The 24,387-nt window shown below is 54.2% G+C and overlaps 11 protein-coding genes across 11 annotated transcripts; 4 read left to right on the forward strand and 7 right to left on the reverse strand.

The window, feature by feature from the left end:
• Nucleotides 1-906: 906 nt before the first annotated feature.
• A1O7_06036 (uncharacterized protein) lies at nt 907-2,325 on the forward strand (the record flags this gene model as incomplete). The annotated part of the gene is made up of 1 exon (XM_007760042.1): nt 907-2,325. One exon carries the CDS (start codon nt 907-909, stop codon nt 2,323-2,325), a length of 1,419 nt encoding a protein of 472 aa, XP_007758232.1.
• A 269-nt stretch (nt 2,326-2,594) lies between these two features.
• Nucleotides 2,595-3,479, reverse strand: A1O7_06037 (uncharacterized protein; the record flags this gene model as incomplete). Its single annotated transcript, XM_007760043.1, has 2 exons — nt 2,595-2,929; nt 3,038-3,479. 2 exons carry the CDS (start codon nt 3,477-3,479, stop codon nt 2,595-2,597), a joined length of 777 nt encoding a protein of 258 aa, XP_007758233.1.
• Nucleotides 3,480-3,550: 71 nt separating this feature from the next.
• Nucleotides 3,551-3,916, reverse strand: A1O7_06038 (uncharacterized protein; the record flags this gene model as incomplete). Its single annotated transcript, XM_007760044.1, has 1 exon — nt 3,551-3,916. The coding sequence occupies one exon, from the start codon at nt 3,914-3,916 to the stop codon at nt 3,551-3,553; it is 366 nt and encodes a 121-aa protein (XP_007758234.1).
• A 1,520-nt stretch (nt 3,917-5,436) lies between these two features.
• Nucleotides 5,437-6,714, forward strand: A1O7_06039 (anthranilate phosphoribosyltransferase; the record flags this gene model as incomplete). Its single annotated transcript, XM_007760045.1, has 1 exon — nt 5,437-6,714. One exon carries the CDS (start codon nt 5,437-5,439, stop codon nt 6,712-6,714), a length of 1,278 nt encoding a protein of 425 aa, XP_007758235.1.
• A 549-nt stretch (nt 6,715-7,263) lies between these two features.
• Nucleotides 7,264-7,464, reverse strand: A1O7_06040 (uncharacterized protein; the record flags this gene model as incomplete). The annotated part of the gene is made up of 1 exon (XM_007760046.1): nt 7,264-7,464. One exon carries the CDS (start codon nt 7,462-7,464, stop codon nt 7,264-7,266), a length of 201 nt encoding a protein of 66 aa, XP_007758236.1.
• A 4,613-nt stretch (nt 7,465-12,077) lies between these two features.
• On the reverse strand, nt 12,078-12,656 carry A1O7_06041 (uncharacterized protein; the record flags this gene model as incomplete). The annotated part of the gene is made up of 1 exon (XM_007760047.1): nt 12,078-12,656. One exon carries the CDS (start codon nt 12,654-12,656, stop codon nt 12,078-12,080), a length of 579 nt encoding a protein of 192 aa, XP_007758237.1.
• A 3,419-nt stretch (nt 12,657-16,075) lies between these two features.
• On the reverse strand, nt 16,076-17,040 carry A1O7_06042 (uncharacterized protein; the record flags this gene model as incomplete). Its single annotated transcript, XM_007760048.1, has 2 exons — nt 16,076-16,583; nt 16,637-17,040. The coding sequence occupies 2 exons, from the start codon at nt 17,038-17,040 to the stop codon at nt 16,076-16,078; spliced, it is 912 nt and encodes a 303-aa protein (XP_007758238.1).
• Nucleotides 17,041-18,212: 1,172 nt separating this feature from the next.
• Nucleotides 18,213-19,124, forward strand: A1O7_06043 (uncharacterized protein; the record flags this gene model as incomplete). Its single annotated transcript, XM_007760049.1, has 1 exon — nt 18,213-19,124. The coding sequence occupies one exon, from the start codon at nt 18,213-18,215 to the stop codon at nt 19,122-19,124; it is 912 nt and encodes a 303-aa protein (XP_007758239.1).
• Nucleotides 19,125-19,237: 113 nt separating this feature from the next.
• Nucleotides 19,238-20,119, reverse strand: A1O7_06044 (uncharacterized protein; the record flags this gene model as incomplete). The annotated part of the gene is made up of 1 exon (XM_007760050.1): nt 19,238-20,119. One exon carries the CDS (start codon nt 20,117-20,119, stop codon nt 19,238-19,240), a length of 882 nt encoding a protein of 293 aa, XP_007758240.1.
• A 461-nt stretch (nt 20,120-20,580) lies between these two features.
• A1O7_06045 (uncharacterized protein) lies at nt 20,581-21,300 on the forward strand (the record flags this gene model as incomplete). Its single annotated transcript, XM_007760051.1, has 1 exon — nt 20,581-21,300. One exon carries the CDS (start codon nt 20,581-20,583, stop codon nt 21,298-21,300), a length of 720 nt encoding a protein of 239 aa, XP_007758241.1.
• A 1,693-nt stretch (nt 21,301-22,993) lies between these two features.
• On the reverse strand, nt 22,994-23,527 carry A1O7_06046 (uncharacterized protein; the record flags this gene model as incomplete). Its single annotated transcript, XM_007760052.1, has 1 exon — nt 22,994-23,527. One exon carries the CDS (start codon nt 23,525-23,527, stop codon nt 22,994-22,996), a length of 534 nt encoding a protein of 177 aa, XP_007758242.1.
• Nucleotides 23,528-24,387: the final 860 nt, after the last annotated feature.

The raw sequence follows: 24,387 nt of genomic DNA on the forward strand, positions 1-24,387 counted from the left end.
TTGGTCGTCTCTACTATTGACAATCGACGGCACTACTTTCCGCTCGCTGCTTGAAGTGCTTCTAGAAGATAACCGACCAGATTGGTGCTGAGAACCAACAACCGAATGTTGTTCCCGCAGCCGAGGGCAGCCCAAGATGCTAGCTTGTCCACCTCAACCCGAGTCATCTACACTTGCCTTCCAAAGGAGGACACAAGCATGCAGGCATTGTCAGTGCAGAAAGTCGAGATGCGATAGAAAGACCTTCAGCTCATCTTGCACCAACTGTCTTCTCGACGGGGTTGAATGCCTGCCTGGCAGGAGTAAGCATCAGCGGTCGGAGAGGCGTCGCCCGGCAAAATCTAGGTCTTCCAATATCGCGTCCATTTCGCCGCAGAGCAGCACCCGCTTCAGTGCAGTGTTCCAGCCCAGTCTTCCAAGCTTGTTCAATCCCTTGCCCACCACTCTGTCGCCTGAGGACCTAAACTTCTTACAGCATAAAGGCGTGTTCGACATTCCCAGTGCTGAATGTCGCAGTGAAGTCTCGCGCAGCTACTTCCTCTGTGTGTATCCATTGTTGCCACTACTTGATGTCGACACCTTCATTGTCCCGATCTTGGAGAATGACCCAAAGGACAAAATCAGCTTGTTGCTCTTCTACGCAGTCATGTGTGCAGGCGCTGGGCACGTCGACATGGAGGTCTTGAAAGCGGCGGGCTTCAATTCAAGGAAAGCTGCCCGCAGTGCATTTTTTGAACGCGCACGAGTAGGTCCTTCATGTCGGCTCAGGAAATTTGCTGATCTCAAAAGTTACTGTACGACTTCGATTGCGAGCTGGATAGAATATCGTTGATTCAAGCCTTCTTGCTTATGACATACTGGTACGGTGGCCGGGAGACCCAGAAAGACAGAACATTTTGGATCCGTATGGCTGTAACCCTAGGCCAAGACCTTGGACTGGATATGAAGCTTGCCTCTTGTGAGACAAGGCGACAACGAATGCTCAAGAGGTTATGGTGGTGTTGTTTCATGAGAGATCAATTCGTGGCCCTCATGATGTGGACTCCTCCACAGCTTGGCGCTCGTCATCGTCATCTGCCCATGCTCGAGCTGTCAGATTTTGAGCTTCAAGATGGGTCTGCGGCTGCTACAAACGGGCGACACGAATGGGACTTCCTTAGCAACAGGACGACCAGGATTCATTTGGCCATCCTGTGTATAGCGAAAGCGAAGCTTTGTGTGTGCATCAACCAGATCCTACAGGCACGATATAAAACCTTGCGGTATGAGAACTGCGATAACATGACGACGATACTCGTCCCCATGCACTCTCATTCCAGCCCTTTCGAGATTCTTGAGCTGGACCGCCAACTACGAGAGTGGCATTACGATGTTTCTGGCAATGGTGGGTTCGACTTGCGAGACCCAGCGAACTCGGCGACTACTGGTAAATTGGATGCCACACTCATGCACCGGGCACATCTGAAGTTACTGTTCCTCGCCGCCCTAATAGCTCTTCATCGCCCACAAGCTCTGAACACTACCTCCACCTTGTCGACGACCTATCGGCAGTTGTCTAGGGAGAAACTCCACGATGCGGCAGACGAGATAGCACATATCGCGATCTCCATCAAAGACCTTCACATGGGGACGCACCTAAATCCCAACGGATTAAACCTCTTACTCCCCATCATGCTCGCGCATCTTCAAGATGTCCAGCCGCTGATCGAGCATCGTCGCTGCAGCAGACAGGACAAGTACCACGATAGCATGCAAGCGCTGGACACCCTCGGGGACCTCGCTGATCCCGAGGTTTTCCTGCCTTCCAAACTCGAAACTTCTTTTCTTAAGTTCAACATTCTTCCGTCACGCGAGTACAATATCCCTGCTTCCATTGGCTTCCAAAGGGTCAACTATGACAGCCTTTGTATCACCCCTTCCCGCATTGTTTCAACTTTGTCACAGCTTGGTGCAGTTACTCACTCCGAACTGGAAATGCTTGCAGGGATGGGCGGGGACCGGAAGCACATCCCCCGTACGACAAACTCCGACGATGATACACGAGTATCCTTGACGTTGGCATCTTCGGCAAACGCGCTAGCTTCGCAGTGTATAAATCGGACATGCGGTTGGAGACACGGCTTTCATACAGGTGAAATCGTCACAGCGCCAGCAGTACAGTCTTTTAGCACCGTGGTCAATCAGAGCGAAGACACAAGTATCGAGAAACACTTCGACTGGAGGCTAAAACATGAAGCTTCCCGTGCAGCGAAGCATCGTCGAGAATGCTTACTGGACCGTTGTGTCTCAGGTGTCGACTTGGAGGATCTGCCCTTTGATGGATGACGTAAAGTCCGGTCTTTACGCGCTTGCCGTGGAAGGAGGCATCTCTGATGGCCAAGCTTGCTCTTTCCGGCGGGATTTGGTTTTGTTCGTCTCCCATCAACCTCAGTCTGGCTATGGCGAACGCTTGGGAGCCTTGACAGTCTGATCAAGAATTGCAGCCGACAAGAGCGGGATGTCTGACAAAAAGCTCCCACCGGATCCTGATCTCCTCCGCATGCTTGCTGCAATCATCATCCGTCGTCAGACTTCGATACTTTCGAGCCTCTTCACTACGTGTTGAGAGAACGCTTGCAGCATTCCAGCTCCGACTTCCGAGTCGGCTTCATTGGCGCCCACCGAATTGCAAGGTCAGCTCCTCCTCTGATACATCGATGCCCACAATCCTTATACCGCTCACCAACCTGGGCTTCGATGCTGTCGAGGAATTGATCTTCTAGCAGGAAATCCATGGCTTTTCTGAGTCTGGACCAGGCATTCTTCTGGTTGGCATGAACGTCAAGTATGTCCTCAATTGATCGCCAGAAAGCGATCTCGACCAAGACGACACCCTGGCTATAGATGTCCCACGTCTTCTTCGAGCGTGTTGTGGACTGACCCAGAGCATCTGGATGCGATACATGTCGCTCTCGAAAGTCTCAGCTGGTTTCTCCGTAATTTCCTCCGGAAGATCTGGTCTCGCATAATCGAAGCCTGATATTGTCGGAGTAATTACCGTAATCAGCCACCTGCCCAGATGGCGGAAAGAAGATGATGTTCTCGCTGCGTATGCCCTTATGAAGCCAGTTGATCGAATGGAGGTACATCACGCTCTCCGAGAGGTTGTGTGCTAGTCTGATTCTTTGAGTCAGCGATGGCTTTTTGGCCTGCCGGAATAGGTCCAGCAGCGCGACTGGCTTTGAGTCCGGATATCCTTCGGGTTTTCTGTAGACAAGTCCGAATCTCGCTTCATCGTCCTCTTCATCATGGAAATAGCCAAGGCAACGAGGCGCGCTGAACTCCGCAGGGGTGTCTTTCAGACCGAGCAGGACTGCAAGCTTGCTGACGCGGTCTTCCACCTGCTGTGACCACGACGAGAACTGCTGTTCAGGATCATACGGTTTCCACTCAGTCCAGACGATTTCCTCCTTATAGACTGCCATGGATCTTGTCTTCATGGCGGTGGTGAGCGTAATCAGCTTCCGGTCAATAACCCCAACACTCGCACGGGTAGAATCTAGTTCAAGGGTTACTTGCTCAGCTTTGAAACTAGTAAGCCTTGCAATACTGGTCCCCCAGCCGATTGATTCTTGGACATTCCGGACAGGTCGTTGAAGCTGATGGTTGGGAACATGGGAGTCCTGTCTTGCGTCTGGATCTGCTTCGCCTGAGCGAGTCTTTTCAGATCATCGATCTGGCTGCTGAGCTGTAACATCACCAAATGCGACTGTGCTTGCATATCGTACAATTGCTGGATCATTGCTCGGTCCAGCAAAGACACCATCGCATCGTTGTAACTGATGAGTTTCTTAAGCAGTTGCTCGGACTTGTCATGCTTCACGAGACCCCATTGCAGCCTCGCAGGTATCTGGGCAGTCTTCTCCCAAGCCTTCATTGCTTTTGCCACGAGAGGATTTCCTCCAGGAGAATGCAACATAGCTGAGCCGGCACGGACAAGCGGTTCGTGGGCGCTGAGATGTCCGACACGACCAAATTGAGCGTCGATCTTCAAACAGTCTTTGAGCAACCGCTAGATGTCTATGAGGATGTCGGTAATGATGTTCCGATGCAGCTGCAGCGTAAGACTTGGCTGTTGCAGGGTCTCTTCTAAGATGCCGACTTTCTCACCCCAGTTGAGGAGTCGGCTTTGCTCCAGCCGCATCCGTAGTCACAGATGTTCAAACTTGACAGGCATTTCGGCTATGCTGAGGTACATCTCGTAGCCCTTGATGCATCCTCCTAAAAATTGGAAAGCTAGAGATGTGATACCAAGGCCCAACCCTGCTGCAGAGACCGGATCCATGTCGTCGTGGCCTCTCGCTCCTGGGACTGCTGAGCGTTACTCGGGCAGTAGGACGTGTTGCAGGCTCGCCAACGTTGGCTGCGGCGAGACCAGATTAGCGGAGAAAAGCCCGGATTCGTGTGCTAGGTGATGCCCACGACGGTGAGGGCTATAGCCTTCTATGACACGACAGAGCGGCAGTGTCGCTATGTCTGCTACGGTGATTCGTCAAGGGTATGAAGGGTTAGGGGTCCTGCAGAGAAAGACAGCTGAGATCATGGCGCCAGGCAAACAGACAGTCCCTAAGTCTGTTTCCAGCCTGAAAGGCGAGATGTCCAGAGGACAAGACCTGGACTAGGCCACCACGATGGCTATATGGCGCGCCTGCAATGGGTTTTGTAGCCACTGTTTCGTTCTGATTCCGCCGTGGCGAGAATATAGCTATGAATAGCGAATCCGTGGTACTCGGTGCAATCCTGCAGGAAGATGCCATCGAGCTGTTAGTCGTACAGAGGGGCTTGATCGAGCACACAAAGAGAGTTGATTTTGCACTCCGCCTAGCTGATGGCAATGGAGATGCGATGGCTCGGTCCCGAGTCACTTGACCACCAGCCGTTGGCAAATGTTAGAGCAGATGGCAGGATTATCTGGACCGGTCAATTCTCTGCAAACGCTGAAGACCTTTTACGGGCGCCTACGAGGTGATTGTAACTCCCGCGTGTAAGGTTAGCACGGTACGTAGCAGAGGCAGCAAGACGGGTGAAAGCTCAACAGGTGTTGTTCCTTGTGTGGGCGGCAACAAACAGGTGTATGCAGTACGCAGCAGGTATGTACGAGTGTTTTGATATGCACAGCACCTCGAGGCCAAGGCTCAACGCCTCCCCAGGGCCGAGCGGGGCTCGGGTTCCGCGTCTCCTAGGCGCCGAAAGCTAATTAAGCGTCCGCTAAGTCAATAGCGCCCGCAGCATTGGACCTCGTGCCCCTCCTCTCCCATGGCGCTGCACAAATCGCTTGCATGACTCAGAGGAAGTAATTTCAAAGACCGCAGCATCTCTGCAACAGCAGTCTCCCACCTCGAAGAGACGAGAACGCAGGTTCTTCCTCTCGGCTCCTTCATCTCGCTCCTCCTCATCATGACCTCTCCGCCGCCGAAATACGTCTCGATCGCACCCCTCCTCAAGCTCCTCTCCAACCCTCCGCCACGAGACAACACGGTCAAAGCCGAGGACATTGCCCTGGCCTTTTCACGCACCTTCGAAAACGAGCTCAACCCCACACAGCTAGCCGCGCTCCTGACCCTCTTACACTCGACCGGCAAAGACAGACACCCGGACGTGGTCGCACGATGTGCGCAAGCCATGCGCGACGCGGCCGTGCAGGCGGACAAGCGGAGACTACGCGAAGTGGTACGGAAAAGGGCCAAGCCCCAGGGCAGCTATAGAGGCGGACTATGCGACATTGTGGGCACGGGCGGCGACTCGCACTCGACGTTCAACATCTCGACCACGGCGTCCATCGTCGCCAGTCCGATCCTGCGGATGGCCAAGCACGGCAACAGGGCGCAGACGTCCATGTCGGGCTCGGCGGACGTGCTCACCGCCATCTCGCCGACTGCCCCCAAAATCGAGAGTCTGACCGCCGACCGCCTACCGGAGGTGTACGAGCACACAAACTACGCGTTCCTGTACGCGCCCAATTTCCACCCCGGCATGAAATACGCGGCGACCGTGCGGCGGGAACTGGGCCTCCGCACGATCTTCAACCTGATGGGCCCGCTGGCTAATCCCGTGGAAGACCACATCGAAGCGAGGGTCGTAGGAGTTGCATATCAGGAGCTGGGCCCCGTGTTCACGCAGGCGCTGCAGATGACGGGCGTCACCAAGGCCATGGTCGTCTGTGGGAAGGAAGACCTCGACGAGATCAGCTGCGCGGGCGCCACGAACTGCTGGCTACTGCGCGAGGTGGAGAACCCGGACTACAACATCGGTGGGCCGCAGGTAGTAGGAGAAGACGACGATGAAACAAGCGACGACGAGGCGCCCCCGAGGTATATTCCCCAGTTGGAGACGTTCACTCTCAGTCCGGCCGCGTTCGGCCTGCCCTCGCATCCGCTGTCCCAGGTCGGGGGTGGCGGGTTGCCCAAACAGAACGCCGCCGTGTTGATGAGCATCCTCCGCAACGAGCGGCCGCGGGATGACCCCATCTTGCATTTCGTGCTGATGAACGTGGCGGCGCTGCTGGTGGTCAGCGGTGCTTGCGACGCAGACGTCTGTGAGAGCGGCGAGGTCATTACCGAGACTGGCCCCGGTGGGATGAGATGGAAGGAAGGCGTCAAAAAGGCTAGATGGTGTATAGAAAGCGGGAGGGCGCTCGAGGAGTTTGAAAAATTCATAGCATTCACCAACAGGTGAGTACACCGGATGTAGACGTAGACGTAGAGAACGGACATAGACACACACACAGGCGGCCGGTCCAAAAGTACTTTGTTTGATCATGGTTCATGATTCCAGCTGCGGTATCTCCAGAATCGTATGCTCGCATGGGCTTCGCACGTCCGGTATGCCTGTGTTTTAGAAATGTGACTCCGCAACACCAATCGCCCAGTTACGCAGAACTGACCCAACCATCCCACCCTAGAATATCATGCCTATCACGGCGTCTCGTGGCGTCTCATGGCGCTTCATACCGTGCGGCAAGAAGACCAACCCAGCGAGAAGGGGGCAGGCGCGCCACCCGTACCGCAAGATACCACCAGACTTGAGGAATCGAATCCCATCCCATCCCATCCTATCCCGTCCCATCGAAAACTCGCACAATCGCACCCATCATCGCGCCTCAAACTGCACCATCCTATCATGATCGTCAATTAGCAATCAGCATATCTCCTCTGTGTGTCCGTCGGTGGAGATACGCGACCAAACAATGTAAAGGTAGGGAGGAGTGTAAGGATGAGTGTTGTTTTACCTCTTCGTCCGCTCCTTATAAAGAACCCGATGCCCGCACATATGACACCGGATGATATCCCCCTTGGACAACTGCACCTTGGAAGCGCAGTCGCCGCAGACGTACGAGACGAGTGGGCCGGACGCGCCCTCGCCGGCCGCTGCGCCGGTCGCGAAGCCTGAACCCTGCGTCGGGAGGTGGTAGGATTGGGAGGACATGGTGGTTTGAGAGGACGGTTGTGATTGTGGTGGAGTGGGGTTGATGGTGGTGCGTGTGGTATCTGTTCGGGATCGGTGTAGCTGTCTGGAGGAGGGACTGGGCGAGAGAAGGTGGATGACCGAGTCGGCGTGAGCGTCCGTGGAATTGTGTGCGTGAGTGAGTATCTGGAGAGGTGGATGTTGATGTGTCTGGAAGGAAGTTGGTATGATTTCAAATGGCGGCGGTGGATGGTATGGCGTAGCGTCGAAAATAAAAAAGCCCCGCAGCCTCGCAGCCTTGCAGCCTTGCATTGCAGCCTTGCCTTGTGGCGAACGGTGGGCAGGCACCGAATCAGCTGGCCAATCATGATCGCAGCCTCGGTGGCTGCACCTTTGAATCGAGGTTGCTACGTTCTGTGGTACCCTGGACTCTGTTCACAATACATATTTACTTCTGCATTACACATGGTTCTCCGCCGATCGAACAGATCAGATCAAAGTGCATGCTTACGCTGCCGAAGGCCGAGGGTTCCGTCACTACTGCGGCAGTGAGATGAAGGCGACAAAGAGCTTCAGCTCTGCACGGTAGGCAAGAGCCAGATCCTCATTTCTACCCTACCTCCTCTACTCCATCTACTCAAATGCGCTCTGCCCAGAAACCCTCGATTTTCGTGAGCACCATTGGACCTCAGAGGTGGCCGAACAGCAGCCCGAGGTGGTTTATGCAGGTCTGATAATTGCAGTCATGTCACTGCACCGTGAACTCGACCCTGTGTACGGCGTATGACGAGCAACGCCCTTCCGCCAGTCATGACACCAGCATTGAAGCATCCGGAGTACGAACCGACAAGAGAGATGTCCTTGCGTTCCTCGTCCCAGGCTAGACCCGAGCCTGGAACCTCAAGTCCCACAAGTTAGTGACGGTCGTTTTGTGGTAGAAGGGTTGACTCGCCTCGTCCGACTGACACCGCAGCTGCAACGGAGAGTACAGCGAGAGGAGAACTGACCTGACCAGACGAAGTATTTGGTATTTTAAGCTTGCGCTTGTGCGTGCTCAGCGGTCTCGACCTAGCCCAGGTACTGTACTGTGTGCGAAGACCTTTGTCCTCGGTCGGATGCTTGCCAGAGGGCAGCCAGCAGAACACCGCTGACGAACTGAAAGTATATACACAGGGACTGCTCTTCCGCATTGATACAGCCTGTTCTGGTCTTGCGTGGCAGCGTGATGTCAGTCTTCTTGGGGAGCAACTTTCAGCCATCCGGAGCAAGCGTGTTCAGACTGGTGCCGATCTCGACTCTGCAAGATGCACCCCTCGACAGAACCTCTTCTTCTTCCAAGCCGAGCCGTGAGATTGCTCGTTGATACCGAAGATAGCTGGGATCAAAGCGCTCGGTGCCCTTGCTCTAGGAGGGAGCAAGGTTGAAAGACATCTTCGCGGCTATAAGGCCTAGCTGAGCCTTCGATACCGAGTCATCTCACACAGCCGCATACACCCAACCAGCAACCGGGCAAGTCGATCATGTCCGCTGCATCCAACTCTCTGCGGAGTTGATGTCTGAAACATCATGGAACATGTTCCGCCGGAGCGGATTCTCTGGGTTTGATACAACGCGCCGTACTTCCCATGATCATTTCTGGTCCGAATCTGTGCACCAGGACGACAAAGGCTGCTTTCCGGTCGCTGGACTCGACTGAGGCATCAATACAAGCCATGCGAACGCCATCCCGCTAGACCAGGCAGCCTTCCTCCTAGAACCCTCAGTTCGGACTTGAACAGGGTATCTTGAGCACAGCACAGCAAAGGACAAGCTCGAGATTGATTTTCCCTTGATCCATATGTCAAAAGCATGAATTCTCCATAACACGCACGGACAATCAAACGAGAATCACCTTGCGTGGTGGAAAGGTACTGGCACCATATCTGGTCGCGACCTTTCGTTGGATTCGCATCCCCTTCGAAGGATGGTGCCATGCCCACAATACTTGGGCGGCTGCTTCGGCTGGAGAGCGCGTTCTGCGGCAACAAACCGGTGTGGAGGACTCTTGTACCGCCTCCCTCTCCACCACAATCACCGTGTGATGCTTGATAACCCGGCCAGAACCGCGGCGTGGGACCTTGCACATAAGAAGTCGCGATGAAAAGTACTTCGCTCATCGGACACCCTTTTGTCGTAACCTTGGCTTATGCCATCTTTGACAACCCCAGTCGGTGGGGAGCTCGGAACAAACAGGCACTGAAGCAAGCTCCATGCGTGGACTCTGCCATTCGCGCAGCAACTGCAGTTGCGGCCGCAATAATTACGGGATACCGCACGAGAGTCTCTGTCTGTCTACCGTAAGTACAGTATCAGACTCACGGAGTTCAGAAGTAGTTATGCTTTCTATGCAAATGCCGCCAAAGTAAATATAGACAGGACAGTCCGTACCGCTTTGCCGCGCGCGGAGTCTCGCACCGAGATTGGATTGACGAGGCTTGCCTCGATTGCGTAATCCTGTTCGGAAACTTGGTGAAGTTGATGTCCGGGTCGACCTTTATCGGGCTTGTCAAGCGTACATATCACTTGTACGTACTTAGTGACACCGGCTCGAGCAGCAGTGGTCCACAAGCGAGAAATAGGTACGTACTGTAAGTAGGTAGGTACCTAGGTACAGAGTAATGCGTACGTAAAGAGGAAGCTCCCACTGCCACCACCATCACCCACCATGTCTCAGCCTTCTCAGCCTCACAGCGTCATCATCCAATACATACTGTGTATAATTTCCACATCTCCGTACACGATGATGTGTGCCCGACGACCCGTACGGACGTCCGGCAAGTCGGTGCTTCGGGACACTTCCCTTCGACCCTGGTGCCTGGGGCGCTCGACAGGCAAACCAAACCAAGAAACAATACTCCGTAAACAAACAACAAACAAAAACCATGATGGCTGAGAGCAACCCATCATCTCTCCCTTGCTTCTGTCCATCCGTGCCATCCCTTCCCCTTCCCCTTCCCCGTGACCATGACCTTGACCTTGGCCCTGATGTTTCAAGTTTCACTTTCCGCCCCCTCAGAGCAATCACACCCCCTTAGCGCAGGTGGTGCAGGTACCCGCGCGCGCGGCTCTCCTTCCCTTGCAAGTGAGGCAAGCCACCCGCTGGTGCCCGGTTTCATGACTTCGGATGTGCCTGGCAGGCCTGCAGGGCTTGCAAGCCACCGATAATTTAAGCCACATTCCAACCGGGTGGGAAGGTTAGCGCTCCCCCTTCCCCTGCGTGTAGCCCTGGCGTTGACGCTGACGTTGGCCGCCGATCAGCCCTACAGTATTCCTTTCGCCACGCACGGACACACGTTTGCAAGGTGCCCGGGCCCGCCTAAAAGTTCAAGCTTTTACCGCCTAACAGCGTGTCTGCCTATCGATTGTGCGTGCGTGCCTATCAATCGGCTAGCTACTGTACTCGTACACAGTAGCTTTGCACTTGTCAATCACAACTGTTCGTCACTTGTGGCCTGTCGGTCACCCAAGCACCCGCCCTCAGCGTTCAACTTCAAAAGTCTCAAATTAGGGCTGATTGATCCGGACTTGCACTAACTACAGATGTACCTTGTCACAGTAGGAGACCCAGGGGAAAGGAAAGCTAGCCCTACTGTAGCTAGCTAGGCGAGGCGGTAGGAAGCTTGCTTACTGGATTGATCCATACTGTATCGTAGGGGGGCACTGGGCTAATTTACAGAGCGGCAGGGCTGTGTTATGATCACGTACTCCATACACAATAAACAACAATGACGTTGGAGGCGTTCAGGGCGAGTTTTCAGCTGGATGTGAGTCCCAGGTCGGAGGCGGGAGATTGCTCACTCGCTGGCAGGCAAGAGCAGCTGATTACTGTGTAGAAGACAAGCAGCATTTTTGTTTTCGTGAGAAATCAATTCGGTCTATGTACGCCCTAGGTCTGGTATCCAAGAAGTGAAAGCTATGTATCGAGAAAAACATGTACTTTCCCATTCGTAGATCTGCAGTATCTACTGTTTGCCCATTGGGATTTCCAAGATTGAATAAAAGAGGGGACTTGTTGCATCCCACCATCTGCACATGCAATGGGTCTGACATTCTCAGGTCGCCGGCTGGGTGCCGACACCTGGGCGTCAAGTCTGTTCCCCAGAGACATGTCGATAATTTTGTCATGCTGGCTTGTGATGATGGAAACCAGATGCCGTTCAAGAAAGGAATGAAAATCGAGACCAAGGCTATCCACTTCCGTTTTGCACCGTTTGCCTCCTTCACCATTGCTAATCATCAGTCATGGCCATGACCTTCAGCTTCGCATTGTCGTTAAATGTCGTTTTGTCTTGTGTTTGATGTGTAGGTTCGTAGCCAAGCATTGATGCCGACTTGGTGTTTTCCATGGTTCCACGGGAGACCTGTCGCCGGGAGTTTGAGAAGATGATAAAAAGAGTGTGATGATCGTCGAGATCGGGTGCAAAACCTGCGGGGTTGATGGTATATCCATGTGTCGACTCATGGGTATACACGAAACGAGTGTCTTGCAGGCAGCGTAAAGTCGGAGACGGCAGAACTAGCTGCGTAAAAATGGGATGGAAAACGTGCCAAGTCGGCATAATGCTTGGAGCTTGTGTGGCGGTCAAAGGCGTCGTCTAGGCCTGGCTAGGGAAGTGTCGAGCATGGACACGGGAGATAATGTCGCTCCCAGCGTCGGCGATGCTTCGCTTGCCGGACCCACCAGGGCAGAGGGTCAAGACGAGGCTAGAGTCCTCATCACAGACCATGGTACGGACATCATCCGGCTGATTGTAGGCGGCAGAGCAGACAGATGCGCCGGCGGGGCAAGTGACGGGAACGCATGTCGGGTTGTTGGGGTCGTTCTGCATCGAAGGGACGACTTCCATGCCGCCAGCAGAGAAAGGGTAGCCGTTGATGTTGGACAGATCGTACGAGATCTTGCCGTTGGCCCAAGTGAACTCGAATTGTGAGACGGGGCCCGAGGTGCTGGCTTCGGGGGAAAGCTTGATCGAGACACCAGTACCTTGCGAGCTGTACCCCTCGCTGTAGCTACCCTGGAGTTGCTGCATGCCGGGGTTGGCACTTCCGCCGACAGAGGCGTAGTAGACAGGGAAGCCGCAGTTGTTCACAACAGTAGCGGATCCGAGGGCCGAGACACCTGAAGCAGAGGCAAGCAGCACGGCTGCGCCAGCGACGATGTTCTTGAATTGCATGTTGGAGGATGGAACTACCTGGGTAAGGATAGTAAGGTCTCTTGGACGGGTCGAATTGGACGAAAAGGAGTGGTCCGGGTTAGGTTTGACGTCGACAATGACAAAGGTTCTTACAGCAAAGGAATGATGCTGATCAGAGACCGGCTCGAGGCTGTCGAAGGAGAGTGTTCGTGAAGGATTGACAAGATGTTGCGGAATGAGGAAATCAAACAACAGAGGAAGCACGCGATTTAAGTAAATTGTGCCTTTCCTCAACTCCACGTTCACATGAACAACAAACACCGAGGAGCCTGAACAGAATTCCCCCCAGGTCCAGCGCCGCGTCCCACCGCACATGCATGCATGCTTCTGCGTCGTTCAGAGATTTTCGCAGATGCATTAGCGCCGTCCACCCTTCGACGCGGTGGACACGGGGCCGTGACCGGATGAGGTCGACGTGAAGGCAGTTCTCAGCACTGCAGGGGGTTGACGGCAAAAAGGACAAGCAGTCTAGGCGAAAACTGCTTGAAACATTGATTGCCGACGCCATGGCTTTTGCCATGCCTGGGTCCCCGGTAGCGGGATGGATGCGCCTGTTGGGTTCCGCATTGTTCCTGAGCATGGCCATCGAATGGTGATCCGAGCGCAAACCGAAAGGACGAGAGGTACCTGAGCTAATGCAAGCCCTAAAGGTTCAACTTGGCACATCCTGGTTGGCAGACCCGCCTCGGTCAGGGCGCTTCGACCGGGATCAAAGTGGCAGGTACCAACGTCCGCCGATTGGAAAGTTTGTCCGGAGGCGCACCGAGCAAGGCCGCCGGCAAGCTAGGCAAAAGAGGGGCAGGCTTCAGGCACAGCGAGAACCCAGCGTGCCCGGCACACCATCTGTTGAGCTTCCCGTTCGCTTGTGTACGCCCACGTGTCCTTGTGATGCTTGGCGGCACATCCGTGCTCAAAAGGCAAGTTGACGATCTAACCGCCGCGCCTGATGTGTTGTCGAATCTGTGCGACACCATCACCTTCAGAGCAGGCGTGTGTGAACTCTCTTCGCGCTGTTTTCTGCACGGGAATTAGCCACCGCAGAGGATTCTTTGCTGCTAGAGGGACCAGACTCGGGTCGCAAACTGCATTGGTGCCCAGTATGTCGTGTGCACGCAAAATCTATGCAGATTGTATCCCAATACGTCAGTCGTGCATACAATTTCGCCCACAAGAACAACCTTGTTTAGGCAGAGATCGTCCTCTGCTTCAAAGTTACGATGTGGTGGAATAATGGATCCTTACCCGGCGGCCCATTCTCTGTCCTACGGTTGATTCCCCATCGCTCTGTGTTTGCAGTTCACTCGGCCCTCTTGAAAAGAGGTCGCCTTTAGCCGGGTGACGCTAAGCCAGTTCCACCTCGAAAGCTCCCATCAAATACAGCGTAAGATGTATCATGGTGATCGTGATAGCTGTACCCGGTCAAAGCATCCGGACTTCATGAGGATGCTGCGAATGCAACGCTCGGCACAGTAGGCCCTGTGGCCTTCTCGCAATTCTTCACTCTGCGACTTTCGGGTGCTTACTTTCCCATGGTTGTCAGAACTTCCGTTCTGTGGCGGAGGAACCACGTTGCAACCATAATTCTTACCACGAGGGTAGTCGCTTCGTGTCTGCGACCAAGCACCTGGCTTATTTTCTGGCCATAGCAACTGGAGTATCCCCATCCCGCGGTTGTTGAGGACCCGCCATCAACAGTCCGTGTAACCACCGAGTTGACATCTCGATCATATCGGGTATCCGCCTCGAAACTTGTCCTTGTTCGGACGTCTCTGCCTCTTCTTGGAGTCTCATGGTATCGGGCACGTACGTGCCAGACTCTACATGTCCGCCCGAAGCCAATCACTCAATGCGCCAGTGTTGGATGCGTCTCAAGGACAGAGAAGACTCGCTTGGACAAGTCAAATAGGCTTTACCAAGCGACTGGGTATCGCTGAAACCTTGTAGCCGGGATAGATTGAGCGATTTTGTGTCGCTACCAGTTGTGCATGCGCAAACAAGGGTCGGATTTCCGTTGAAAAGGTGCATATACTCATGCAAGGCGGTGGTCCTCCTGGACCAGTGATGAGCTGGTACCTGCAAGCGGGAACAATATGTTCATGGTGTTGGCGGAAAAGCCAGAAGAAAGAACACTCGGGACCTGCAAGGGACTCGAGCGGAGGCCGCCAGTAACGGTGTGGATCCAATCAGAACTTTCAAAGTGATGGCAGCCCAATAGCATAAGTCGCAACGAACAGACAGGATGGTCGAAAAGACGTGGCTGGGAGTAAACCGTATACCGGACTCTGGGAAACCAATGGGAAGCATGCACTACGAGGACCGTAGCGTGCAGGTCAGAATCAATAGTAAGCTTCTCGGAAAAACACCATAGGTATGCACGACGCAAGATGGATTTCCGAACATCGAGAAGACGGGCTGCGATGGGCATGTGTCCGATAGTGTCGACAGGGTGTATCTCTCGTCACGGACAGAAGAAGCCATTTCCGGCGGACCTCGAGCCTGGCACTGACACGAAAAGTTGAACGTGCATTACGGAAAGAAGTGAAGAGTGGTCCTCGGCCGTCCCCGAGAGGTATCGCAATGCATCAGAACGATAACCAATTGAGGATCTGGTCCATGGAGTTGTGACTTCCTGGGCCTGGCAACCGAGAACCGAGTCAGTCAGATGGATCCAACCTTGCTGCTGGGTGCTGCTGCCACGAGATTCAACGGTGCTCCACTTTCTCGGAAGGCGCCAGCGGTAGCGGAGTATGAGGGAAAAATCATACGTACTGTAGAATCCGCAGGATAAGCAGGGGAGCGATGCGAGTGGTCAAGCCAATTGAGAAAGCGAGAGAAAGGACGCAAAAGACGAATTGTGGAAAAAGTAAAAAATTCAATGACGGGCGGGTGAGAGTGGGAGACACCCGAGTTCGCTGTTTGCCCACTTCACTTTGTCTCTCTTTTTCTCCAACTGCAACTCTGCCGCCACCAATGCACTTGCCTCCTACAATCTGTACCTAGGTACAGTACCTTGGTGATATGCCCAGAACAACTCAGGATGACAGTCCTGAGTTAACTCTCTTACCGAGGCCTTTTGATAGAGAAATATCAGCCTTGTGAAAATTCCGCCGCGAGATCCACATGCCTGTTCCCCGTTGAGCGCCAACCGCACGTCTTCGTGCACCCAGCTTACTGTTTGCTTGTCCTCCGTTGGCAGTCTCCGATCATACTCAGCAGCATCAGGTCTTGGCCTTCGCGCACGAGGCAGGCGTTCAGCAGAAGCCCGCTCCTCAACGGGGAAAGACTCTTGGGAATACGAGTAAGAGCAAGTTCCACCATAGAGAATCGGGTTATGATCTTCACCACATTCTCATACCAAGTCCTACATTGATCCAACCTCAGCTGCTCGCGCGATTCTCTTATTCAGCGTTGATGAAGCGAACCAGGCAGACTGCTGCCCCAGCAGCAATGATACCCACTATCAGCATCTGCCCTGCTCCGGCCGTACACGCTCGGTAGTTGTCTCTCCCAGTCCAGCCCCGAACGACGCCCGTCTTCACGTATCCAAAGATCAGCAGCACCAAAGCCATGAGGCCGATGCTCCACCATAGACCAGCCAGTACATCATCACGAGCCACAACGAAATATGGTATCAACGGGATGAACCCCCCAACGAAATAGCTGAGTGCCAGAGTGAGTGCTGACAGGTAAGGTCGGTTTGTTTCTGGCTTGGCTGCCTGGAAATGGTTCTGCATGAGGAATTCTTTGAACATTGGTGCTGACGCTCTGATGTGGTCAACAACTCTTGTCGTGTCTTTTGCTGACAGTCCGAATTGCTCGAAGTACTCTCGGACGAGGTCCCTTGCAGTCTCGGGCTCATGCAGCATAAGCTGGCTGCAACTTCGCGCTGTGGCATTGAATGATTCGCTGCCATGGTCAGCCACTCTTTATTCTCAACCGAAGCTTGAAATTGAACCTACACTTCGCTCTTTGCACCAACATATCCCCCGAGGCCCATTGATATCGCACCAGCGATCAGCTCTGCAATCCCGCCAAGGATGACAACTCTCGTGTCTCCCAGAGCTGTTAAACCAGCAGTGAGTGCGAAGGGTACGGTGAGGCCATCGGACAGCCCCAAGATTGCGTCAGAAACGACCCATCCACTGAGTTGAAAAGTCCAGCTGGACCAGGGCCACCTTCTCCGTCCTTGTATTTCGTTGACCTTATGTTGGGAGTGGCTTTGGACCTCGGCAACTTCGTGCAGGGTGGACGTTTTGGACAGAAGTGGGCGGTTTGCCTCTAGATCTGCTGCTGTTGGTAAGGTCTCTCGCTCAGGGGATCGTTGGGTGTGTCGGGTCAATTGTTCGCACTTTCCGCGCGCCATCTTGACCATGCTGCCAGGGTATGGTTGGTTTATTCGCCCCGGTGCTGCTGGAGAAGTGGCGCAAGTCCTGTACCTAGGTAGTTTGGGTCCTTCCTGGAGTCAATACAGGCTGTGGGAAAGATAGTCCTTTCTTGATGTCGCGCCTCGCCTTGTTTCACAGATGAACGCAGTGATAAATAGTGCTGTGGCTGACGGCGGCGTGGTACGGCGATTCGTCAATGGGTTGGGACTGGCCAATCAAAAGTCACACAAATGTCAGCGACAAAATTTCTGGCCTTACGCGTCGCGTCGACTGCAGGGTGACTGCTGAGAGGATGTGTCGTGTGTGTTTGAATATGCTGGCAGTAATCTTACCGTCTTCACCATCGTCCTACAGATTTTAAAGTTGACAATTTATACGGAGTTTGGCCACCTCTGCTTCTCGGCCGTCGGCAACACCGAAGATTATGTTGCAGTGCACGAGTCGCAGGGTTGGTGGCATCAGAGTGTCTGCCACGACGGCAGGCGTTATGGATGATTGAGTCTCTCCGTCTCTGGAGAAGTGCCTTGTGGTCTGTACTCGTCATTGAGAATGCTGTAGCGTCTACTACCAGTGATTGCGCATGACAGCGAGCAGGACGTGCCAGGCCCTATGGAGCAAGTGGACGCAACAGCACAAACGCAATGGTATGTCTCTACGCGGGAGCGTCGAAAGGTTTCATTCCGCATGCTCGAGTATCGCTCCCAATTCATCACAGCACCCTCACTTTGTTTTCACTCGCCCGTGGACAGATCAAGTTATTGGCCACTCCAATCGCTATCCGCACTTGCCACAGCTTCGCCGAGCGACCATGTTCACCTGCCCTCCAGTGGTTGCTGAATGCCGACCGCCTGCCCATCGCAACGACTCAGTGCTTCAGCGCTGGAAGGAGCATGGCCTGGAGAAGGTGCCTCCCACATCATTCAGCGCATATTTAGATCGACTTACCCTCTACAGTTTTTCCTCACTTCGCATCACTTTGTCCACATCCACCACACCCAAGCATCGATTCTTGAGCTGTGCTCGTGCCATCAATTCTTAGCAGCTGTTGCATCCATTCTTTACCGTCTCGGACTCTCTTATCATCAGCACAAAGCCTTCTCTTTGACTCCACCTCTCCACCATACAGCTGCTCGTTATTCCAACACTCAGGATGCACAGCAAAACATTCCTCGTCTCTGCCCTTGTGGCTTTTGCCTCTGTATCCTTGGCCTCCGAGCACGAGCACGAGCACGAGAATCGAGGCTCTCACAACGACAACTTCGGCGACGTCCCTCTTCTGGCTCAAAGCACCAATGACAACGTCCAGGGACCCTTGCCTGTTCAAAAGCTACTCAGCTTCCCAGCACCGGCAGCTCGCCAGGATACCGGCTCTCCATTCGACGACGAACTTGAGGCTCGATCACCCCATGCCCCGAGCGCTGTGACGCCCCAATCTGAAGATGATGGTGCACATCAAGTCGATGCAAGAGCTCTTCCCGGACTCAGCGACTTGGTCCACGTCCCGGACTATGTCAAAAGGGCTATCCTCGATGATCCCAGAGCAGCCGAGTTGTTGGCCAAGGAGTTGTCTGGAACGAACGTGCCACAGTGGTATGCCAAGTTGGACGAAGGTGCCACCAACTACGACGCCACAATCACACCACCTCCCACCATGAGCATCCAAGCTCCTGAGCAGGAGATTGTCGACTACTGGATCTCCAGCATTTCAATGTACCAGAGCATGATCTCCGCACAGCTCGATGAAATGGTTCTTCTAGCATCCTCAGAGTCACGAGAAGCTAGTCGATTGTCTGATTCAGCATCCTCGCTATCAACATACGCCACAGGCATCACAGACAGTCAACTGGAGACCAGCGCGTTCGCACTATCGAACCAGGCCGTCACAATGTCGTCCGAAGCTGCCTCAATCTTCAGCTTTGCTGCCTCGGCGTCCGAAGCCGTGTTCACGTCCGTGGACGATGAGGACGAGCAGAGCGGAGCCTCGTCCACAGACATGACACTAGCGCTGGGTTCAAGCATCGTGGGCGCTGTGGTGTGCCTCGTATTTGCTATTGCGCTGTGAAGAGATGGACTGCAAGAGCCGTTGTCGTTATGGCCTGTGCGCTGAGACAAGGATCAAAGCAACAGTATCAGGTTAGAATAGGCATCAGGCATTATCGTTAGTGATGGAATTGATCACCTCCAGCCACCGACTCTGCCTTCATCCCACCGTGCTCGCATTTCTCGCCTCTTTTCCAACGTCGTCGTACCCTCTCGAATCCTCCTCACCCACTCAGTGACCTCTTTCTCGCTGGCTTTCACTCCGCCAGCGGCACCATAGTATGCATCTTCGTCATTCCCGCCTTCGAGAAAGCTCTCCTGCATAGCCTTTAACAGCGCCTCTTGCTCATGGATACTCGACACCAGCCTCTGGTACATCTGCCTCGGGCCCCAAGGTGCCACAGCGTCATCCATTTCACTCTGTTTTCTCCTCCACTGCGTCTGCAAGCTCGCGTGGTTCAAAAGCAGCTGAGCCGTTTCATCGCGCAGTTGGCGCAGTTGGCCCTCCAGATGCGAGACTTGTTGGGCCAGCGCAATGTTTGCTTCGATCGCAGCGTGCAGAGGTTGCAGCGAGGACGCATAGCTGGGATGCTGGCTTGCCAATGAGGCCGTGAGGGCAGGGCTGTTCAGCAGGGAGTGAAGCTCGGTCAGGGGCTTTGGTTGCACATTCGCTGGGAGCCAGCGGTCCGTGAGTGCGGGGGGGGGAATGGGTTGGTATTGTTCTTGCTGCTGTGGGTGGGAAGCGGCAAGTGGAGTGGATGTACGTTGGGTTGGTAACGGCGGCTGTGGGCGCGGAGAGTCCGTCTTAAGCGGGAATGCTGGCGCAGAAGTGTTTGTCGGTGTGGATGAGAGAGTGGGCGTGCCGGAGCGAGATGGGTTGGCGGATTGCGAGAGGTGGGAGAGGGGTTTCGGAGGGGGAGGTGGTGCATTGCCAGTGGTGGGCGAGAGTGGTGGGTGCGGCGATGGTTGGGAGCTTCCGCCAGCAGGGAGGGAAGAGGTGTAGAATGATTCCGACATGGAGGGGAGGCGGAGGTTTAGCTAGATCTACGAGTTCAAGACGGTCTGAATCAATTGTACGAGGTAACTCAGAAGAGGAACTGATGCCAATAAGTGGAGCTGATCTGATGCGGCAGCCTTGCGGGAGATATGCGGAGACAGTCGAGTCGAGGCTGAATCGGAGTATTCGAGCTGGAGTTCATCTCAAATTGCTCCTCAGATCTTCTTCACCACACCCACTAACTACTGAGCACATTCTCCCTTTATTACACCTTGCTGCTCCACCCCTCTTACTGAGGCTCTTCTACACGCTTTCTTTATCATCACTCCATTTCGCAGACACGCGTCTGCCATCTACCATCTTTTGGTGTACCTGCACCCTCCGGGAAGAGCGAGAAAGGGCAAAGCGACCACTGTCCTACGGGAGCCTAAACTTCGAAACCTTGTTTCATTCTTCTATCTTTTTCTCTTGACCCGCAACAATGGATTACCAGAACCGCGCCGGTTCCAAGTTCGGCGGTGGCGGCGTGGCCTCGCACTCCGCCACCAACGCCGACCGCCGCGAACGCCTCCGCAAACTCGCCCTCGAAACCATCGACCTGGACAAAGACCCTTACTTCTTCAAGAACCACGTCGGCAGTTTCGAATGCCGGCTCTGTCTGACCGTGCACCAGAATGACGGCTCCTACCTCGCCCACACGCAGGGGCGCAAACATCAAACGAACCTCGCGCGCCGGGCGGCCCGGGAACAAAAAGAAGCACAAAAGGACGGCAACCTCCTGGGCGCAGGGGGCATGATGGGCGTGCAGGTGCGCAAGAATATGGTCAAGATCGGGCGGCCGGGGTACAAGATCACGAAGATCCGCGATCCGCTGACGCGCCAGGTGGGACTGCTTTTTCAACTGCTCTACCCGGAGATCACGCCCAACGTGGAGCCGAAGGTGCGGTTCATGAGCGCTTTCGAGCAGAAAGTCGAGGAGCCGCCGGACAGGGATTACCAGTACTTGCTCGTGGCCGCGGAGCCGTACGAGACGTGTGGGTTCAAGTTGCAGAGTCGCGAGGTCGATCGGCGCGAGGGGAGGTATTGGACTTGGTGGGATGCGGATGCCAAGGAGTTTTGGTGCCAGGTGCTGTTCAAGACGGAGCGGGATGAGCGATATTCGAATGTGCCGGGCCTGGCGCCGGCCGGGGTGAGGAGGTGAGGTGGGTGGCGCACTAGGGATGGAAGAACATGCACAAGACCAGGTACTGAAGAATTACGTGGGAACGAGCGTGGCTACCGGACCAATCAATGGATACTCCAGCGGCTTCGTTCATACCCATGTGGAGTGTGATAGTGGGATGGTGCCTGCCAACATCACACGCTTGAACGCTTCGACCCTGGCATGGATTATTCGCCAGCAGTTCCTGTCACGCATGCGTACTGTGTCGCAACACCGCGGCCGCAATCCAAACTACCCTGTGAGTGAAGCATGAGACTTCAGCCGTGGCACGATGCAGATCGCCGTCGCAACCAAAAGCCAAGCACGCGTTTCCAGTGTGGAGGCTAGCAGAATCAGGCGCAAGCCTTACAGCCTTCAAGAGTGCGTGTACACAAGGATTGGTTGCTTTGCTTTTACTCAGCTCCCCCGTGGCTGGAAGTTCCATTGATCTCTCAGGACGAGAGGGGGGACAAAGTTACGATCTCGGACTCAATCTCACCGCACAGTTGAGGCAGCATCGCGAATTCAGGTCACCTTTGGCGCAGACTACGTCAAGGTTGGGCTAGGAAAGATGCACTTAGGGCGCGAGAGCATGTCTTGGGTCTGGGCACTCAGCAGCACGGGTTCTACCTAGGATCCTTTTGTCGGACGAGAATGTGCAAAGTACGACATAGTAGCTATGAGGGCAGTGAATGAGCAGATAACTTCAAGGTAGATAACGGGAAGATGATCTATCCTGCCTACCATCAATGCTTTCCCAAGTTCCTGCACATCTGAGGAGCATGTGGGATCATACATCGAGCATTTGAGCCGCAAGAAGCTGGGGCTGTTGTATCTACTGTACTGTGCCCTCGCTCAAAGGGGACTCTAGGTTGTGATAGATAAACTCGGTAATGGAGGCCTGGAAAATCAGACGCCCATTGGCTCAACGCGGTTGTTACGACCAGGCCAGGTCCTCGTGTCCTTCTTGCTCGTCTGACTGCAACTGCTGTTGTCAGGTACGGATCACAGCCCTGAATCCGCCGAAGTCTTCGAAGTTACGGGACTGGATCAACCCATAAACAGTCCCCACGAACCATCTCCGGACTTCCCTTTTGTAGAAGGGTAGTATGCCGTGCTGCTGCATCTTGCAAAGTGCTTGAAATGCTGGGAGTGGTCGGAACTGCGCCCCATCCTGGATGAGAAGGCTACAGATGCTGGGGGAACACGGCGGCCGATAGTAGCCAGGGTCCGCCTTGGATTCATGCTCGCTGATTGAGAAGCATGCTGTGCAACTTTGATGTAGTGTTGACGCATACTTCCACACCAGCCGAGTTGGTGTATTCGGTGAGGCATGTGTATGGTGAGGGCAGGTGGTAAGTAACGTGAAAGACACATGCGTAAGCGTAATCAGCATTCGACACGGCCGTACACATGTAGGACGCATGGGGGCCGGCCTCTGAGTGTGACCACGTTGAGACATCCCAAGCTAGAAGTCCTCAGGATGGTCGCGCTGTCTTGTGCGTCATACTCCGTAATCCTGGGTATGTATGCCATTCCTCATGAATGTCGTAGACGTTGTGGGCGCCTTGTGCCATGCATTTCAAACGCCGGAGCTGTGATATTCGCTTTCGTCGTCCATGTTGATCTCACCACGCCGTTACTCTTCCGGACCTCCCTTAGTATCTTCACATCCTGAGTATCTGATAGGTAGCTATACGCCAGCTCTCTGCGCCTTGCCTTGCATCATGACATCTCCATACTCCTTAAGGTTGAAGTCCCGATCGACAATATTGTCCCAAGCACGGTGCATATCTTCCTGCGCCTTCTTGTTCTTCCAACCCCCACCAGGCTGATTAGCAATGTCCTTCTCGTTAGTCGTACCAGCCAACGCAGGGAAGGCTGCCATGTCCCCTGCTGCCCCAGATTTAGGTTGCATGTTCGCTTGTCTGGCTGAGCTACGTGTTGCCGTGCCGTTTGCCATTGCCCCTGAGGTGGGTGCAGGATCTGGAAGTAGAGCGGCTGTGTATTCAGCTTGGGTGGGTTGAATTCGAGGCGGGGAAAGTTCCCCTGGAGCGGCGGCGTTCAGGTGGTCGTTTGCAGGCGTTAGAGCACGGTTGGAATCTTGTGCCTGAGGACGTGCGGGCGGAAGGTCGCTTTCAAAGGCTTCGTCGCCGAGAGTGGTGTCCTGGAGTTGAGAGGGCGTGGAGGAGGTTGAGGTTGTCATGGTTTCGTCTGCGTCGTCCATGGCGAGGCGAAGTGAAGTCAGAGGCGATGATTTTCGTCAGATCAGGTGAACTGCCGTATCCCCCAGGCAGTGGAAATGGGTATTCACTGTCTCAAGTGTTGTTTCTGGTGATTATTGAAGTGAGTTGACAATAAGGTGAATGGCATTTAATGCTTGATGCGGAGAAGCAATGGAGAAGGTGCAAGTCAATATGTAAATCCACTTCTCACGCTTTGGCCAATGCTCCCCCCCACCTCCGGAAGCACACTTCTAAATCCTCACCATGTCTAACCCTACCACTCAAGTACACGTTGTGCATATCAGTGGCACTGGCAAGCGGTTCCACGGGAGAAGACAAAGACAGGTTGTCGGGTCGTCAATGGGACGTTCCTATGCCGGACACGTTTCTCCTCAGTTGTGTCGCCAACCAGAATTAATTGTCCTAAGGGTTGAAGGTCGAGTCGATCATATTGCACGGGGACAATAGGGTGATCAAGCGTGGAACGGTCAAGCCTGAGGACTTTGCAAGGTAGGGACGGACTGGGCATTCGACTTAATGACGGAAGAGAGCGCTGTGCTTACAGATCAGTAAGGAGAGACGTGCTGTTGGAGACAGTCAGGCAGATACAAGTCCGTGGAACTGAAAATTGCTGGGTTTCTTGCTGTGTTGTTGTGCACTTATTGCTGCCACTCCCCGTGGCCGACCCTTGCCTTTGCAGGAAGCAGGACTATAACCTTGATCCCTCTCAAAGGATATGGCAGCTTCTCAAGGATGTCGCCTTCATCGTCGAGCGCTTCTGGAAGCCTGATCTCTTTACTGTGCCGACGTCAAAGGGGATCATCTTCCTTTCACTCACCAGAGACCTCTAGGCACAGGCTGG

Source organism: Cladophialophora yegresii (genome assembly GCF_000585515.1).
Source record: "Cladophialophora yegresii CBS 114405 chromosome Unknown aczIN-supercont1.4, whole genome shotgun sequence".
NCBI lineage: Eukaryota > Fungi > Ascomycota > Eurotiomycetes > Chaetothyriales > Herpotrichiellaceae > Cladophialophora > Cladophialophora yegresii.